The 20,527-nt window shown below is 42.4% G+C and overlaps 1 protein-coding gene across 6 annotated transcripts in view; it reads right to left on the reverse strand.

The window, feature by feature from the left end:
* ARHGEF6 (Rac/Cdc42 guanine nucleotide exchange factor 6) overlaps positions 1–20,527 on the reverse strand; it is an 88,562-nt gene that overhangs the window by 62,667 nt on the left and 5,368 nt on the right. For 5 of the 6 annotated variants that reach the window (XM_029240143.1, XM_029240141.1, XM_029240144.1 and 2 more), the window contains exon 4: positions 578–648. The exons of the other annotated variant lie outside the window; for it this stretch is intronic. In XM_029240143.1, the coding sequence (XP_029095976.1) occupies positions 578–648 (71 nt within the window). The remainder of the gene's footprint in view (positions 1–577; positions 649–20,527) is intronic. 6 annotated transcript variants of the gene reach the window in all.

The raw sequence follows: 20,527 nt of genomic DNA on the forward strand, positions 1-20,527 counted from the left end.
ACGATTTCTTTTTCAAATGGGAACTTATTTTGAGTATTGCACATGCCCTATTTATAGCTAATATATTTTGACATATCTGTGTTCAAGCCAGAGCCATCTCATTCCTCCCTCTGTGCCAAAGGGCAGTCTTCCCTTTGGGCTCTCCTCAAGAACAAGGTTGATAATATTTCAGAGGCTATCGTAACTGGTTGATTGATTCTAAAATAAAATCACAGTATGCAATCACTTAAAACATATTGCATTAGAGGAACTTGGGAATTCACCTCCTAACTATCTGGTAAGGCTAGATCTAACTGCTAAATTTCCCCATAATGTCTACATATTAGCTGATTTCTCTTTTGCTGCAGTTTAGTAGACCTTGCTCTGAACCTTTGTGCTACCCTTGAATTTCTCAGTACAGTGGTTGTAAAACTTCTAGACATCTGTAACAAGCCTACAAATAAAAGAGCTCCACTGTCATTAGTGGAGACCCTTGCAATGCAACTTTCTCCAGTCCTCCACTGGTGTCGCCTCAACACATCAGTGGTTCTCCATGTAGAGAGTCAAGAAAGTTTTGGTTCATCATCTGAACACTCACCACAGTATAATAATTCTTGGTAAGTGGAGTAGTTTCAAATCCTTTGACAGCCTTGGGGGAGAGAGGTCTCTCTGTGAAAAAGACATTTAAATTATGTTAATATTATACAGGTGTAAGATGAACAGTTTATAACATAGGGCAACTAACATACTATAAATATTGTCAAGTGGAAGGCTCAATGGAAATGTACATTCCCAAATAAGTGAAAGTATAATCTTACTAAACTACAGCTGGTCAAGCTAGAGTTTCTTTTTTTTTTTTTTTTTTTTTGCGGTACGCGGGCCTCTCACTGCTGTGGCCTCTCCCGTTGTGGAGCACAGGCTCCAGACGCGCAGGCTCAGCGGCCATGGCTCACGGGCCCAGCTGCTCCGCGGCATGTGGGATCTTCCCGGACCGGGGCACGAACCCGTGTCCCCTGCGTCGGCAGGCGGACTCTCAACCACTGCGCCACCAGGGAAGCCCTAGACTTTCTTAGTGACAGGGTCAAGGCAAGAATTTCAGTTCCAGTTTGGGCTGTTTCTTCACTCCAGTCTGCCTCTCCATTCAACTTATTCAAAACAGATAAGCAAAGCCAATGCTAACCAAATATGTATATTTGTATCTTGTATATGTATAACAAATATGTATATTTGTATCTTGCAACTTACTATACAAGAATAATAGCAGCCATCCTTTCTTAGGGCTGTCTATTGTGCCAAAAACAAAATAATCAGAATCTTTAATACACTGAAAACTAGCAGAAAATTCTTCTTTTATGTATCATTTTAATATCATTATGCTGTGCTATAAAAAGATGCCTTTATTTTACAAAGTTCATCTTACCCATATATACACTAATATGTATAAAATAGATAACTAATAAGAACCTGCTGTATAAAAAATAAATAAAATAAAATTCAAAAAAACAAGCCATTTAGGTTATAGATTCTCACTACACCTAATACCCTCTCTGAATTTTGCAAAGTGGTATTACTCAGGTACCAAGGGCCTAGAGAAGAAAGAAGATTTGGGAGAATATGCAGCATGTCCCTGCCTCTGTATAAGACTTCTTGGTTTAACAGCCAAACACTAAGCTGCTTTAACACCCCCTAAGATTTTATTAGATAATTCAAATAATTTTAGTGCCACATCTCTATATGTGGTTTCTGATGAGTTCTATGAGTAAGTAAACACACACTTCTGTCATACAGTATTTAAAGAAATATAGTTTATATAATAAATACTATATCTAGTACAATAACCCACAATTTTATTAGAACTGAAAATCCTAAAAAGACCTGACTAGTTTTCAGAATATCCTATACTAGCCCCTCTCAAACACCACAGTACTCTGTGGCATATATTTACACTCTAAATGAAATAAATCTAGGGGCTTCCCTGGTGGTCCAGTGGTTAAGAATCCTCCTGCCAATGCAGGAGACAGGGGTTCGAGCCCTGGTCCGGGAAAATCCCACATGCCGCAGAGCAACTAAGCGCATGTGCAACTACTGAGCCTGTGCTCTAGAGCTCGTGAGTCACAACTACTGAGCCCACGTGCCACAACTACTGAAGCCCGTGCGCCTAGAGCCCTGCTACACAACAAGAGAAGCCACCGCAAAGAGAAGCCCGTGCACGGCAACGAAAAGTAGGCCCGGCTTCCAGGAAGATGGCGGAAGAGTAAGATGCGGAGATCACCTTCCTCCCCACAGATACACCAGAAATACATCTACGCGTGGAACAACTCCTACAGAACACCTACTGAACGCTGGCAGAAGACCTCAGACCTCCCAAAAGGCAAGAAACTCCCCACGTACCTGGGTAGGGCAAAAGAAAAAACAGAGACAAAAGAATAGGGACGGCACCTGCACCAGTGAGAGGGAGCTGTGAAGGAGGGAAAGTTCCCACACACTGGGAAGGCCTTTCGCGGGCGGAGACTGCGGGTGGCGGAGGGGGTAAGCTTCGGAGCCCTGGAGGAGAGCGCAGCCACAGGGGTGCGGAGGGCAAACCGGGGAGATTCCCGCACAGAGGATCGGTGCCGACCAGCACTCACCAGCCCGAGAGGCTTGTCTGCTCCCCCGCCGGGGCAGGCCGGGGGTGGGAGCTGAGGCTCCGGCTTCGGTCGGAGCGCAGGGAGAGGACTGGGGTTGGCGGCGTGAACACAGCCTGCAGGGGGCTAGTGCGCCACAGCTAGCCGGGAAGGAGTCCGCGGAAAAGTCTGAACCTGCCGAAGAGGCAAGAGACTTTTACGTCCCTCTTTGTTTCCTGGTGCGCGAGGAGAGGGGATTAAGAGGGCTGCTTAAAGGAGCTCCAGAGACGGGCGCGAGCCGCGGCTAACAGCGCGTACCCCAGAGACGGGCATGAGATGCTAAGGCTGCTGCTGCCGCCACCAAGAAGCCTGTGTGCGAGCACAGGTTACTATGCACACCTCGCTTCCGGGGAGCCTGTGCAGCCCGCCACTGCCAGGGTCCCGGGATCCAGGGACAACTCCCCCGGAAGAACGCACGGCGCGCCTCAGGCTGGTGCAACGTCACGCCGGCCTCTGCCGCCGCAGGCCCGCCCCGCACTCCGTGCCCCTCCCCCCCCCCCCCCCCGGCCTGAGTGAGCCAGAGCCCCCGAATCAGCGGCTCCTTTAACCCCGTCCTGTCTGAGTGAAGAACAGACGCTCTCCGGCGACCTACACGCACAGGCGGGGCCAAATCCAAAGCTGAGCCCTGGAAGGTGTGGGAACAAAGAAGAGAAAGGTAAATCTCTCCCAGCAGCCGCAGAAGCAGCGGATTAAAGCTCCACAATAAACTTGATGTCTGTGGAATACATCAATACAAAACGAATCATCCCAAATTGAGGAGGTGGACTTTGAGAGCAAGATTTATGCTGTATAGCTTTGCTTCCACCATTTGTCCCAGGGTTCTATCCGTCCGTTTTTTTTGTTTGTTTCTTTGTTTTAGTTCTTTTTTCTTAATAATTATGTTTTTATTTTAATAACTTTATTATATTTTATCTTATTTTATTTTACTTTATCTTCTTTCTTTCTTTTTTCCTTCCTTCCCTCCTTCCTTCCTTCCTCCCTCCCTCCCTCCTTTCTTTCTTTCTTTCGTTCTTTCTTTCTACTTCTATTAATTCTTTCTTTCTACTTTTTCTCCCTTTTATTCTGAGCCGTGTGGATGAAAGGCTCTTGGTGCTGCAGCCAGCAGTCAGTGCTCTGCCTCTGAGGTGGGAGAGCCAACTTCAGGACACTGGTCCACAAGAGACCTCCCAGCTCTACATAATATCAGACGGCGAAAATCTCCCAGAGGTCTCCATCTCAACACCAGCACCCAGCTTCACTCAACGAACAGCAAGCTACAGTGCTGGACATCCTATGCCAAACAACTAGCAAGACAGAAACACAACCCCACCCATTAGCAGAGAGGCTGCCTAAAATCATAATAAGTCCACAGACACCCCAAAACACACCACCAGACGTGAACCTGCCCACCAGAAAGACAAGATCCAGCCTCATGCACCAGAACACAGGCACTAGTCCCCTAAACCAGGAAGCCTACACAACCCACTGAACCAACCTTAGCCGCTGGAGACAGACATCAAAAACAACAGGAACTACGAACCTGCAGCCTGCAAAAAGGAGACCCCAAACACAGTAAGATAAGCAAAATAAGAAGACAGAAAAACACACAGCAGATGAAGGAGCAAGATAAAAACCCACCAGACCTAACAAATGAAGAGGAAATAGGCAGTCTACCTGAAAAAGAATTCAGAATAATGATAGTAAAGATGATCCAAAATCTTGGAAATAGAATGGAGGAAATAAAAGAAACATTTAACAAGGACTAGAAGAACTAAAGATGAAACAAACAACAATGAACAACACAATAAATGAAATAAAAAATACTCCAGATGGGATCAATAGCAGAATAACTGAGGCAGAAGAATGCATAAGTGACCTGGAAGATAAAACAGTGGAAATAACTACTGCAGAGCAGAATAAAGAAAAAAGAATGAAAAGAACTGAGGACAGTCTCAGAGACCTCTGGGACAACATTAAACGCACCAACATTCGAATTATAGGGGTTCCAGAAGAAGAAGAGAAAAAGAAAGAGACTGAGAAGATATTTGAAGAGATTATAGTTGAAAACTTCCCTAATATGGGAAAAGAAATAGTTAATCAAGTCCAGGAAGCACAGAGAGTCCCATACAGGAAAAATCCAAGGAGAAATATGCCAAGACACATATTAATCAAACTGTCAAAAATTAAATACAAAGAAAACATATTAAAAGCAGCAACGGAAAAACAAATAACACACAAGGGAATCCCCATAAGGTTAACAGCTGATCTTTCAGCAGAAACTCTGCAAGCCAGAAAGGACCTGCAGGACATATTTAAAGTGATGAAGGAGAAAAACCTGCAACCAAGATTACTCTACCCAGCAAGGATCTCATTCAGATTTGATGGAGAAATTAAAACCTTTACAGACAAGCAAAAGCTGAGAGAGTTCAGCACCACCAAACCAGCTCTACAACAACTGCTAAAGGAACTTCTCTAGGCAAGCAGCACAAGAGAAGGAAAAGACCTACAATAACGAACCCAAAACAATTAAGAAAATGGGAATAGGAACATACATATTGATAATTACCTTAAATGTAAATGGACTAATTGCTCCCACCAAAAGACACAGATTGGCTGAATGGATACAAAAACAAGACCCATATATTTGCTGTCTACAAGAGACCCACTTCAGGCCTAGAGACACATACAGACTGAAAGTAAGGGGATGGAAAAAGATACTTCATGCAAACTGAAACCAAAAGAAAGATGGAGTAGCAATTCTCATATCAGACAAAATAGACTTTAAAATAAAGACTATTTGAAGAGACAAAGAAGGACACTACATAATGATCAAGGGATCGATCCAAGAAGAAGATATAACAATTGTAAATATTTATGCACCCAACATAGGAGCACCTCAATACATAAGGCAAATACTAACAGCCATAAAAGGGGAAATTGACAGTAACACATTCATAGTAGGGGACTTTAACACCCCACTTTCACCAATGGACAGATCATCCAAAATGAAAATAAATAAGGAAACCCAAGCTTTAAATGATACATTAAACAAGATGGACTTAATTGATATTTATAGGACATTCCATCCAAAAACAACAGAATACACATTTTTCTCTAGTGCTCATGGAACATTCTCCAGGATAGATCATATCTTGGGTCACAAATCAAGCCTTGGTAAATTTAAGAAAATTGAAATTGTTTCAAGTATCTTTTCCGACCACAACGCTATGAGACTAGATATCAATTACAGGAAAAGATCTGTAAAAAATACAAACACATGGAGGCTAAACCATACACTACTTCATAATGAAGTGATCACTGAAGAAATCAAAGAGGAAATGAAAAAATACCTAGAAACAAATGACAATGGAGACACGACGACCCAAAATCTATGGGATGCAGCAAAAGCAGTTCTAAGAGGGAAGTTTATAGCAATACAATCCTACCTTAAGAAACAGGAAACATCTCGAATAAACAACCTAACCTTGCACCTAAAGCAATTAGAGAAAGAAGAACAAAAAAACCCCAAAGTTAGCAGAAGGAAAGAAGTCATAACAATCAGATCAGAAATAAATGAAAAAGAACTGAAGGAAATGATAGCAAAGATCAATAAAACTAAAAGCTGGTTCTTTGAGAAGATAATTGATAAACCATTAGCCAGACTCATCGAGAAAAAAAGGTAGAAGACTCAAATCAATAGAATTAGAAATGAAAAAGGAGAAGTAACAACAGACACTGCAGAAATACAAAAGATCATGAGAGATTACTACAAGCAACTCTATGCCAATAAAATGGACAACCTGGAAGAAATGGACAAATTCTTAGAAATACACAACGTGCCAAGACTGAATCAGGAAGAAATAGAAAATATGAACAGACCAATCACAAGCACTGAAATTGAAACTGTGATTAAAACTCTTCCAACAAACAAAAGCCCAGAACCAGATGGCTTCACACGCGAATTCTATCAAACATTTAGAAAAGAGCTAACACCTATCCTTCTCAAACTCTTCCAAAACATAGCAGAGGGAGGAACACTCCCAAACTCATTCTACAAGGCCAACATCACCTTGATACCAAAACCAGACAAGGATGTCACAAAGAAAGAAAACTACAGGCCAATATCACTGATGAACATAGATGCAAAAATCCTCAACAAAATACTAGCAAGCAGAATCCAACAGCACATTAAAAGGATCATACACCATGATCAAGTGGGGTTTATTCCAGGAATGCAAGGATCCTTCAATATACGCAAATCAATCAACGTGATACACCATATTAACAACTTGAAGGAGAAAAACCATATGATCATCTCAATAGATGCAGAGAAAGCTTTCGACAAAATTCAACACCCATTTATGATAAAAACCCTGCAGAATGTAGGCATAGAGGGAACTTACCTCAACATAATAAAGGCCATATATGACAAACCCACAGCCAACATCGTCCTCAATGGTGAAAAACTGAAAGCATTTCCACTAAGATCAGGAAGAACACAAGGTTGCCCACTCTCACCACTATTATTCAACATAGATTTGGAAGTTTTAGCCACAGCAATCAGAGAAGAAAAGGAAATAAAAGGAATCCAAATCGGAAAAGAAGAAGTAAAGCTGTCACTGTTTGCAGATGACATGATACTATACATAGAGAATCCTAAACATGCTACCAGAAAACTACTAGAGCTAATCAATGAATTTGGTAAAGTAGCAGGATACAAAATTAATGCACAGAAATCTCTGGCATTCCTATACACTAGTGATGAAAAATCTGAAAGTGAAATCAAGAAAACACTCCCATTTACCATTGCAACAAAAAGAATATCTAGGAATAAACCTACCTAAGGAGACAAAAGACCTGTATGCAGAAAATTATAAGATGCTGATGAAAGAAATTAAGATGATACAAATAGATGGAGAGATATACCATGTTCTTGGATTGGAAGAATCAACATTGTGAAAATGACTCTACTACCCAAAGCAATCTACAGATTCAATGCAATCCCTATCAAACTACCACTGGTATTTTTCACAGAACTAGAACAAAAAATTTCACAGTTTGTATGGAAACACAAAAGACCCTGAATAGCCAAAGCAATCTTGAGAATGAAAAACGGAGCTGGAGGAATCAGGCTCCCTGACTTCAGCTATACTACAAAGCTACAGTAATCAAGACAGTATGATACTGGCACAAAAACAGAAAGACAGATCAATGGAACAGGATAGAAAACCCTGAGATAAACCCACGCACATATGGTCACCTTAACTTTGATAAAGGAGGCAGGAATGTACAGTGGAGAAAAGACAGCCTCTTCAATAAGTGGTGCTGGGAAAACTGGACAGGTACATGTAAAAGTATGAGATTAGATCACTCCCTAACACCATACACAAAAATAAGCTCAAAATGGATTAAAGACCTAAATGTAAGGCCAGAAACTATCAAACTCTTAGAGGAAAACATAGGCAGGACACTCTATGACATAAATCACAGCAAGATCCTTTTTGACCCACCTCCTAGAGAAATGGAAATAAAAACAAAAATGAACAAATGGGACCTAATGAAACTTCAAAGCTTTTGCACAGGAAAGGAAACCATAAACAAGACCAAAAGACAACCCTCAGAATGGGAGAAAATATTTGCAAATGAAGCAACTGACAAAGGATTAATCTCCAAAATTTACAAGCAGCTCATGCAGCTCAATAACAAAAAACCAAACAACCCAATCCAAAAATGGGCAGAAGACCTAAACAGACATTTCTCCAAAGAAGATATACAGACTGCCAACAAACATATGAAAGAATGCTCAACTTCATTAATCATTAGAGAAATGCAAATCAAAACTACAATGAGATATCACCTCACACCAGTCAGAATGGCCATCATCAAAAAATCTAGAAATAATAAATGCTGGAGAGGGTGTGGAGAAAAGGGAACCCTCTTGCACTGTTGGTGGGAATGTAAATTGATACAGCCACTGTGGAGAATAGTATGGAGGTTCCTTAAAAAACTACAAATAGAACTACCATATGACCCAGCAATCCCACTACTGGGCATATACCCTGAGAAAACCATAATTCAAAAAGAGTCATGTACCAATATGTTCATTGCAGCTCTATTTACAATAGCCCGGAGATGGAAACAACCTAAGTGTCCATCATCGGATGAATGGATAAAGAAGATGTGGCACATATATACAATGGAATATTACTCAGCCATAAAAAGAAACGAAATTGAGCTATTTGTAGTGAGGTGGATAGACCTAGAGTCTGTTCTGCAGAGTGAAGTAAGTCAGAAAAAGACAAATACCATATGCTAACACATATATATGGAATTTAAGAAAAAATATGTCATGAAGAACCTAGGGGTAAGACAGCAATAAAGACACAGACCTACTAGAGAATGGACTTGAGGAAAAGGGGGGGGAAGGGTAAGTTGTGACAAAGTGAGAGAGTGGCATGGACATATATACACTACCAAACGTAAGGTAGATAGCTAGTGGGTAGCAGCTGCATAGCACAGGGAGATCAGCTCGGTGCTTTGTGACCGCCTGGAGGGGTGGGATAGGGAGGGTGGGAGTGAGGGAGATGCAAGAGGGAAGAGATATTGGAACATATGTATAACTGATTCACTTTGTTATAAAGCAGAAACTAACACACCATTGTAAGGCAATTATATTCCAATAAAGATGTAAAAAAAAAAGAAATGTAGCCCCCACTAGCTGCAACTAGAGAAAGCCCGTGCGCAGCAACGAAAACCCAACACAGCCAAAAATAAATAAATAAATAAATAAAATCTATTTTAAAAAAAAGAAACCACTTAATAAAAATACAAGACAGCGATCATAAATGTTTAACAGTGTCACTACAGACTGTCTTCCCTACCCTCATTTTCTCCTTTGCTTCATTTTGTTTTATGTTCCATTTTTATCTTGCTATATTGTATGCTGCTTTAAACTCTTTCTGGGGACTTCCCTGGTGGCGCAGTGGTTAAGAATCCACCTGCCAATGCAGGGGACATGGGTTTGAGCCGTGGTCCGGGAAGATCCCACATGCTGCAGAGCAACTAAGCCTGTGCGCCACAACTCCTGAGCCTGCACTCTAGAGGTCGCAAGCCACAACTACCAAGCCCGTGTGCCACAACTACTGAAGTCCATGTCCATAGAGCCTGTGCTCTGCAACAAGAGAAGCCACTGCAATGAGAAGCCACGCTCCACAACAAAGAGAATCCCCCGCTCGCTGCAACTAGAGAGAGCCCACACGCAGCAACGAAGAACAAATGCAGCCAAATAAATAAATAAAATTAATTAATTAATTAATTTTAAACCAACTCTTTCTGATGTATGGTGGAGTATAAATAACCAAATATTATCATCAGGACTTGATTTTTTTTCTTTTTAAAAACAATATTTTCTAGTTTTATATCTATTATATTCCTACCCTAAAAAATGCAAAATATAGAAAAGAAAAACCAACAATTAACCCATCACCCAGAGCTAACCATCATCCAGAGTAACATTTTGAAGTACGTCTTCCCATTTTTTTTTTTTTTTTTTTTGCTATTAAAATAGATTTTTTTTTATTGGGGTATAGTTGTTTTACAATGTTGTGTTAGTTTCTACTGTACAGCGAAGTGAAGTAGAGTTCCCTGTGCTATACAGCAGGTTCTCGTTAGTTATCTATTTTATACATATTAGTGTTCCCATTCTTTTTATACATGTGTTTGTGAACACACACACACAAACACACATAGATCTTTCTTACTTCGCCTACAGCTTTGTTCCTCCTATTACAACATTATTTCATGAACATTTTCCCATTTAACCTTAATTTCTAATTTTTATTATATTTAAAATATCCCTTATGTTTATTTGGCACTTAACTGCTTTTAAGACATTTTATTTGATCTTTACAACTACCCTGTAAGGCAGAGATGATCTCGTTTTGTAGAGGAGGTCACTAGGGTGCAGGAAAGTGACGTCAGCTGCTTAAGGGCATGAATTTGGGAAATGGCAGAGCCAAGACTGAAGCCCTGGTGTGTCTTGACAAAAGCCTGTGCTCCTAACCAACAGGACGTCCAGAGATGAAGCTACTGAAGGGCCCGGTCAATGGCATGAGCAGTAGTTCCCCCCGGAGTTCAGAGGGATCATCAGTTTTATCTGGGATGGTCAGAGAAGACCTTGCTGGGCAGGGGGTACTTGATCTGTCCCTGGAGGGGAGCTAGAATTCAAATAGGCAGAGAAGACAGTGGAGAGTTTCCTAGGCAGGGAAGATGCCAGAAGCACAGCTGTAGAAATGGCAATGCTCAAGGCAGTACTGTTCCTGTGACAGTGAACTGTCCAGCTGGGCCGGGCTGGGTAAAGTGTAAATAAAACAAAAAGGCAACAATGAGGGCCAAATCTGGCACTCCTCAATGCCCCCAAACTGGGGCATAACCAGGTTTGGAAAGCTTCATGCAACTTCAAGGTCTGCCTGGATCCACATGGTGGCTTCACAAGGCTTTACTGGGTAAATTTGAGCAATGCAGAGCCACCCAGCCTATTACTTGAGATTGCAAATGACAGAGTCAGGAATTGAACCCAAGTATTGTACTGCCCAGCATGGTGTTCCCCCCAGCACACCATGGTTTTGCACTCGTAGGCATATTCAAAATCGACAGTTACCAAATTCTTTCCGGTTTTTATTAGGCAAGTTTTCTACAATGTACCCTTAATGCTACTTAGAACTCGGTTGTTTTGTGCAATTATGATGTAAACCAGTCTTGATAAAAATGAAACGTTCTAGAGAAACCAGCAAGATGTGACCACCTTTTGAAAGCAAGGCCAAAAGGAAGGGTAAACAGTAATGGAGAGCCTGCCAAGACAGAAGAGGAAAGGAAAGGCCACAGAAACTGGTCACTGTAACTGAAAAAAAATGTTAACTATGTGAAGTAGAACAGAGAAACATGAATTGAAAGAAAACAGTGGCTGCCACGGAGATTCCTGGGTGGCTGAACAAGATGCAAAAAGAGCTGGTGCTTTGATAAGATCAATAAAATTGTTAACAAGGATTTACTGTAGGACTTCCCTGGTGGCGCAGTGGTTAAGAATTCGCCTGCCAATGCAGGGGAAAAGGGTTTGAGCCCTGGTCCGAGAAGATCCCACATGCCACGGAGCAACTAAGCCAGTGCGCCACAACTACTGAGCCTGCGTGCTGCAACTACTGAAGACTGCGCCTAGAGCCCGTGCTCTGCAACAAGAGAAGCCACTGCAACGAGAAGCCCGCACACCGCAAGGAAGAGTAGCCCCCACTCATAGCAAGTAGAGAAAGCTTGCGCGCAGCAACAAAGACCCAACACAGCCATAAATAAATAAATGAATAAAATATATTTTAAAAAGGATTTACTGTATAGCACAGGGAACTATATTCAATATATTGTAATAACCTATAACAGAAAAGAATCGAAAAAAAGAATATAGATATATATACATATAACCAAATCACTTTGCTGTACACCTGAAACTGACACAATACTGCAAATCAACTACACTTCAATAAAAAAAAATTACAGCGAAAAAAAAATTTTTAATAAAATAAAATTGTCAAACCTCTAGCAAGACTGACAGAGGATAAAAGAGAGAAGACACAAATTACCAATAGGAGGAGTGAAGTAGGGGATATCATTACAGACTCTGGAGATGCCCAAAAGATAATAAAGAAATACCATGAACAACTTAAAACACATAAATTTGATAATTAGGTATGAAATGGAGCCAATTCCTCAGAAAACCAAAACTACCACAGTTCACCCAATATTAAATACACCACTTGAATAACCTTATAATTATTCTGGAAATTGAAGTTATAAATTTAAAACTGTGGAAAAAAGAAATCTCCAGGCCCATATGGTTTCAGTGGAGAGTTCTACCAAATGTTTAAGGAAGAAGCCATAGCAATTATTCCCAATCTCTTACAGAAAAAAAAGAGAAGGGATCACTTTCCAATTCATTTTATAAAGTCACTATTAACTACACTGACACCAAAACCAGACAAAGACAGTACAAAAAAGAAAACCGCTGACCCATACCCCTCATGAATTTCGATGCAAAAAACGATAACAAAGAATTAGCAAACAGAATTCAGTGATATTTTAAAAGAATTGTATACCATAGAATTCATCTCATGGATGTTGGTTAAATATTCAAAAATCAATCAATGAAACCCATGGTATTAATAGTCTAAAAAGAAAAATCACATGATAATAGCAATCGATGCAGCAAAAGCACAGGACAAAATTTAACACCCATTCAAGAAAAAAAAACTTCCAGAAAAAAAAAGGAATAAAGAGGAACTTCTCCAACTCAGTAAAGAGCAACTATAAAAACCCTACAGCTAGCATCTTAACTAGCAGTGAAAGACCTAAGGCTGAATACTTTCCCCCTAAGATCAGGAACAAGACGAGGATGCCTGCTCTCACCACTCTCACTCAGCGTAGTGCTAGAAGGTCTGGCTGTCCCTGCAGCCTTGGTGTAGGATGGGGAATCAATACAAAGAGAAGAAGGAAGACAGATTTGGAAGGACAACCTTAGAAAGTCTTTAAAAATGTAGTCCTGGGCTTCCCTGGTGGCACAGTGGTTGAGAGTCTGCCTGCCAATGCAGGGGACACGGGTTCGTGCCCCGGTCCGGGAAGATCCCACATGCCGCGGAGCGGCTGGGCCCGTGAGCCATGGCCACTGAGCCTGCGCGTCCGGAGCCTGTGCTCCGCAAAGGGAGAGGCCGCAGCAGTGAGAGGCCCGCGTACCGCAAAAAAAAAAAAAAACAAAACAAAACAAATGTAGTCCTTCCAAACAACTGGCCCCATGAAAAAAATTCAAGGGGTGGATGCAAAGAGGAAAACACCAGCACTAGGTTTCAGTGACTGTTTCTTGCCTCTTGTACCTCCTTTGCCCTCCACCACTGCCTACTCCCGCCACGTGCAGTCCTAGCTGAAACCCACCCTCGGCAACACGCAGAGAAGGAATAAGAATGTGGACGTTCAGAGGAGACAAGTCCAGTCCCTGGGGGTGGTTCAAAGTGACAGGAGGGGAGCAAAATTTGTCACCCCAAAATGTCTCTTTGGCATGTGGATTATTTTGAGCTGAAAACAATCAAGGCTCTAAAGACTCAGGAAGTCTTTCTTTTCACCACCCCCTTAGCTGGCTAGAGAATTTAGGTAGAGGGCCTGTTCCTGGAACAGAGCTATCAGCAGAGACATATGCAAAGAACGTGTGCTGGGTATGAGGGGGGCAACTCTCAGAGATCAGAGTCCACTCTGTGTCCCACTGTCTCTGTCTGGCCCAGCAAACGTTTATTTACCAAACATTTGCTTTTCCATCTCTATGTCAATTGCCCTCCCGCCCCTTTGAAGTCCCAAACCCCTACCCCCAACATCCTCTTTTGTCTTTAGCTGAAGTTGGCATTTAAGGTGAGGGTTTCACCATTTTGGCGACTTATTCAGTTCTCCTGGGTCTCTCCCATGTATACTTGTTATTAAACTTGGATTTCCTCCTGTTAATATCTCATATTGGCTTAGTTCTCAGACCAGACAGAAGAACCAAGAAGGGTTAGAGGAAAATTTCTTCCTCCCTGATATGACCTAACATGAAAACATAAACCTTTTACATGGTGTTTCTAAGGCCATTAAAAAAACTGGTCAATTCAATTCAATCAGTGGAAAAAAAAAAATCAGTCAACGTAGTGAAGAATTCAAAGGGCTTATTGCGGTGGCCTCTCCCGTTGCAGAGCACAGGCTCTAGGTGCGCAGGCCTCAGCAGCCGTGGCACGTGGGCTCAGTAGTTGTGGCGCACGGGCTTAGTTGCTCCGCAGCATGTGGGATCTTCCCGGACCAGGGCTCAAACCCATGTCCCCTGCATTGGCAGGCGGATTCTCAACTACTGTGCCACCAGGGAAGCCCAAACCTCCTACTTCTGATGTAAAGATCCCTTTCCCATTAACTCTCGATCCATTCCCCTCCCTTGCTGAGGTACAGATTCCTATGCCTGTTGGTGGTGACAGATCAAAAAGAAATCTAGTGATAACTAGCTTTCTCTGGACATGAAGCATCTATGTGATACACCCAGAAGATTAAAACAGGAAGTCTAAATATAAAGCCCAATCCTAGTTTTGGATTTTAATAAGTAGGAAGAGTCATTTCTTAATCTGCCTTAATACAAATTTAATTAGCCATCTACCTAATCCCCTCACTTGACATCTATATTTACCTGAGAAGAAGTTTTAGAAGGATTTAATGATCCCTTAACTGAATCAGTTGCAGAAAACAGAACTTGCTTAAAATATCTGCTCCAATCATACTTGCCTCAATATTTTCTTGGCATGGACATTTTGCCAGGAAAATTTTAATGCAAAGTCCTGACAAAACATGTAGCCTCTCTCGGTAACAAAGACACAAATAAAAAAAGAGATATAGGGACTTCCCCGGTGGCACAGTGGTTAAGAATCTGCCTGCCAATGCAGGGGACACTGGTTTGAGCCCTGGTTCAGGAAGATCCCACATGCCGTGGAGTCACTAAGCCCATACGCCACAACTACTGAGCCTGCGTGCCACAACTACTGAAGCCCATGTGCCTAAAGCCTGTGCTCCACAACAAGAGAAGCCACCACAATGAGAAGCCTGCACACCGCAACAAAGAGTAGCCCCTGCTCACCGCAACTAGAGAAAGCCCACACACAGCAACGAAGACCCAACACAGCCAAAAATAAATAATTAATTAAAACTTTTAAAAAAGAGAGATATAATTTACTACCTTACTGATGTAGTGGCAGACATGACTTTGATGTATAAACAAGTTAATTTACAAGTTACCACTGACTTTGAAGAAAAGGACTGAAAATTGGATAAATGGCTAATTTTCTTATTTATAATGTATCTGACTCAAATGAAATAAAGGAGCAAGGGCCCTTAATATATCTTCTGTAGTTTATACAATGACTAAGTTATTCATACAAGTATTTTCCATGAAGATCCTTGAAAAAAATATTTTTAGTCAAAATCGTGTTTACTTTTCTCATGTAACAAGAAATTGACTGGTAACAAGGGCTTCCTAATGTCACCAGTGTCCGGGTTCCATCATCCTTGGTGAGAGGCTTTTATCATCATGGTCACAAAAACCTACTCTATCTTCAGTCTTAAGCTCATGTTGAAAGGTTTGTGTGTGTGTGTGTGTGTGTGTGTGTGTGTGTGTAAAACATTATACTCAAATATTCTATTTCTTAACTTTCTACACTATTACACTGGTGGTTCTGTAGGTCCTCAGAAATCAACCTCCTCCTGAAGAGAGGAAGAAGATGTCCCCAGGGCTTCGGCCATAGTTATCTCTAGACAAAAGTTACAGTAGAATCTAAAACGTAAAAGGCCACTCCCCAAGGGCAAACTTCCAGAGCATGAAGTGCTCTTGTCAAGGGAAGAAAACACTGCACAGCTCTCCATGGCACAGCCATCTGCAGGGTTAAGGGCTGTCTGGGGCTAGGGTTGCTTCATTTGGTTTCTAAGACAATCCTAAAGAACCTGTAGTATCAGCCTGAATGGTAGCCCAGGCTACCATGAACAAGTATGTCAGAATTCCTGACTACTTGAGTGACCTCAGTGTTACACATCTGCCCCAATAGTAAGCAGATGGTTCCATGCCTGATTCCACTTCATAAAGGACCCAGAAGTTGTATGGCAGAGGAGTTTAAAACTCCAAATTGAAGGTTTCGTTTCTTTGAGCTAGGCATTTAGCTTAGAAATCATTTTTTTAACTCTTTAAAAATAAATTTTCTTTCCTGAGCTTACATAGCAGTATGGACTTCGTGGAAAGAAATTCCAAAGTTGACAAGTATTTTCTAGACCAAGCATAAAACAGCACGACATTGAATTTATATTGTCCTTCAGCAGCATCCTAGGTAGGTTTTGGCCTGCTTACTGTTTTGTGGAGGCAAGACTTGGGTGGGAAAGAATTCAAGTCAGCAAAGACCTGACACCTACTTTCCCAGCAAGACCTTTGCATTACACCTAGCTCATCTCTTCCACGGTCCCCTAAACTCGCTCTGCTCACCTACCACAGCTCTTTCATGGTTTTTGATCTCCCCAACCAATCACTACAACTTAGATTGTCCTTCTGGGCCTATCCACACAGTCTCTGTGTCTTTGAGGGTTCAGCTCAAGCCCTATCTCCTCCAGGAAGCCTCTCCCGACCTCTCCAGCCACCGTGTTCTCTCTGTCCACTGATGATCTGCTATGTATTTGACGCTTCATCATCCACCACTTCATACTGTCCATTGTCAGTTTCACCTGCAGCTCTTCTCTCTCTCCCGTGCTCCGAATCCATACTGCCAACCTGCTAGAAATCTTCAGAATGATGACTCGTTGGTGCCTCCACTCAACATGTCCAAAACAACTCATCATCTTCAGTACCAATGACCCCCCCAGCACGCACGCACACGCACGCGCACACACACACCCTTCTCCCATCTTCTCTATTCATGGAGTTCAGCATGTATGTCTAAAGCACTGCATTAGGCACTATGGAGATAGGAAGGTATACAAAGATGAATAATTTCCCTTTGACCTACATGTCAGGATGAGTTAGGCACCCCTCTTCTGCTCACCACTCTCCAGAGTACCCTATATTTGGAAGTTATCATTCAATATGCTAATGAGATCTTCCCCTCACTAGACTATGGCAGGGTCCCATGAGGGCAAGGGGCATGCCTTAGGCTTCTGTGCCTGACCGGTGCCCAGGTCGGAGACTGATATCCTAGTCCTCTGCTGGCTGGCTAAGTGGATGACATCGCATGCCCTTAAGGAGCTCACCATCAAGCTGGACCCCTCGACTTGGCATTATGCTCACCTCTTCCCTTTTCCTCATAGCTGATTATCAGCCAGTTTTCTTGATTCTATTTTCACAATATCTACTGCATCCATCCACTTTCTCTTCCTCTCCACTGTCGCCAAAGTCACCCACGCCACTATCTGGATTGCTGGGACCTCAGCAGTAGTCTTCACTGGTTTCCTCACATCCTCATTGGTTATCCCCACCACTTCCCTGCCATCCAGCCCCAACACCACCACTAGAAAGATGTCCCTAAACCACATGCAACCCCCTGCTTACAGCTTGTCATTGACACCCTTCTTAATGTAGGTCCAGCTCTAGGCCCCACCCCTTCTCTTCACTCACCGGACCCTCAGCCCAAATCCTCCTACCACCCACTCCATGCTTCCCTACTTCCCGGTTTTAACTTAGTGACTCCTTCTAACCCTCTGCCCATCATAAGCCTCTTTTCATCATTCAAGAACCAAATCAAGTGCTTTTTTCCTCTGAGGTTATTGTTAATCACATCGTTTCTTTACTCCTCCAACAGCTTCGTACGTAGAGCTTTGTCTGTGTGACTCTGTCCTATCCTGTCACAGTTGGTTGTGTACACACCTATCTTGACTACTAGACTGTAAGCTCCTTGGGGGCAGGGTCCATGAGGACAGATTTTTATAGCCCCCTCCCCACCAAGTACCCAGGAGATGCTCAATGAACAAGCTAAACAGAATTGAATGACCTTTTGATCCCTGGTCCGAGAAGATCCCACATGCCTCAGAGCAGCTAAGCCTGTGCACCACAACTACTGAGCCTGTGCTCTAGAGCCTGCAAGCCACAACTACTGACCTGCGTGTCACAACTACTGAAGCCCGCATGCCTAGAGCCCACGCTCTGCAATGAAGAGTAGCCCCCACTCACCGCAACGAGAGAAAGCCCGCACATAGCAACGAAGACCCAATGCAGCAGAAAATGAATAAATAAATAAATTTATTTAAAAAAAAAAGAATTGAATGAAGTGCCCCACAATATTCATCGATTTTACAAATATTTACTGAGCCCAACAACACAGAAAAAACATCTCTGCCCTTGTGGTACTTACATTCTAATGGTCGGATACGGATGGTAAATGAAATAAATAAGTAAATGTACACTATGTTAGATAGAAAGAAATGGTAAACAAAAACCTACAAAAGGGAAGGGGGATAGGGGCAGTGGGAATAGGGTTCAATTTTCTCCTGGGTGACCGGGGAAGGTGCTACCCTGAAGCCAACAAGTGAGCAAAGACCTGAAGTAGGTAAGGGAACCAGCCGTGCTGATATCTGGGGAGAGCATTCCAGGTGGAGGGACAGCAGGTGAGGCAGGAGCCTGTCTGGAACAGGCAACCAGGAGGCCAGTGTGGCTGAAGTGTGATGAGTGAGGGGGAGAGAGGTTAAAGAGAAGGCCAGAGGGGCCACCAGAGGCCAAATCCTGGAGGGCCTTGTAGGCTATTGGGAATGACCTTGCCCTTTACTCTTTTTGAGATGGGGAGCCATTATACTACTCAAGTTACACTTTGAAAGGATCACTCTGGATCTACTGAGTTTAAATTAGATTACAGGGGTGACAAGGACAGGAGCAGGGATGCCAGTTAGGAAGCTACTGCAATAAACTAGGTGAGAGATGGTCCATATTCTTCCAGTCTGAGGCCTTCCCTGACGAGCAGGCTTCCTGGCCCCAGCTAGCCAGACCTATCCTTGACAGTTGCATAGGATGCTTCTAAGGGTTAGGTTCCCTAGGTGCTCAAACTGGAGCCAGAAAGCTGCCAGGTGAGTCCTTAACTGAGTTGTAAACCAAAGAGAGTATAGGAAAAGCTCTAAGGGAAGGGGCCAAAGACCAGGAGAAACAGCTCAGGGCAGTTGGTCCACAAGGCAGGGGCCAGACTATACGCTATAAGGCTACAAGGCATCTCAATAAGGGACACTATAAGGAGTGCGTGCTGTCTGTCTGCCCCCCACAACCCCTCAAACAATGCTTGGGACTCCCAGGCCAGGAAGCAAGAGCTGTTCCTTTTAGTTTTACAGATGAAGCCAAGTTAGAGTGAATCTGTAAAATTATTTAGAGATCCTAATGAGATTACACAAATTGAAAGATGCAGCAAGGGGTAAAAATCGGCTGTGAAAATCATCAAAACCAAGGAAATTTCAAGCACAGCCTGTGAAAATACTTCAGGGCTCAACAGAAACGTCTCAATTCCCAGTAATATTGCATTGGCCAAAAAGTTCGTTCAGGTTTTTCATAACAGTGTAACGGAAAAACCCGAACGAACTTTTTGGCCAAGCGAATTAAAAACTGTTAAGACATCTACACATACGTATATAATTATAAATCTGTTACTAAACACTTATTCCATTAAAGGAAATGCCCCACCTTCACCCAACGCACAACACAGAAAAGCATAAAACTAAATTTTATCTCAAATGCTTTAGGGAAAAGCTCCCCACAGTGGTTATCTGGGGGAGGAGGTGAAGGAGAGGGGAATTTTTATTATCTACATTATCTATTTCTATAAGTTTTAACTTATTTACAGTGAGCCTATAATTTTATTAAATAATAGTATTAATTTTGAGGCATTAAAAAAAGCAATAAAGGGACTTCCCTGGTGGCGCAGTGGTTAAGAATCCACCTGCCAATGCAGGAGACATGGGCTTGATCCCTGGTCCAGGAAGATCCCACATGCCGCAGAGCAACTAAGCCCGTGTGCCACAACTACCAAGCCTGCGCTCTAGAGCCCGTAAGCCACAACTGCTGAGCCCACATGCCACAACTACTGAAGCCCACATGCCTAGAGCCCGTGCTCTGCAACAAGAGAAGCCACCTCAACGAAGAGTAGCCCCTGCTCGTCGCAACTAGAGAAAGCCCACACACAGCGACGAAGACCCAATGCAGCCAAAAATAAATGAATAAAAATAAAAAAATAAATTAATTTTTTTAAAAGCAATAAAGACATTAACCAAAGGAAAAAGTATACTGAGGCACTAACTACTTAAAAGGAGCCCTTGGGTAAATAGCTTTGAAGAGTGAAGAGATATAATAATGTGAGTAA

This window comes from Monodon monoceros, unplaced genomic scaffold (assembly GCF_005190385.1).
Source record: "Monodon monoceros isolate NGI ecotype Baffin Bay Population unplaced genomic scaffold, NGI_Narwhal_1 Super_Scaffold_22, whole genome shotgun sequence".
NCBI classification, from domain to species: domain Eukaryota; kingdom Metazoa; phylum Chordata; class Mammalia; order Artiodactyla; family Monodontidae; genus Monodon; species Monodon monoceros.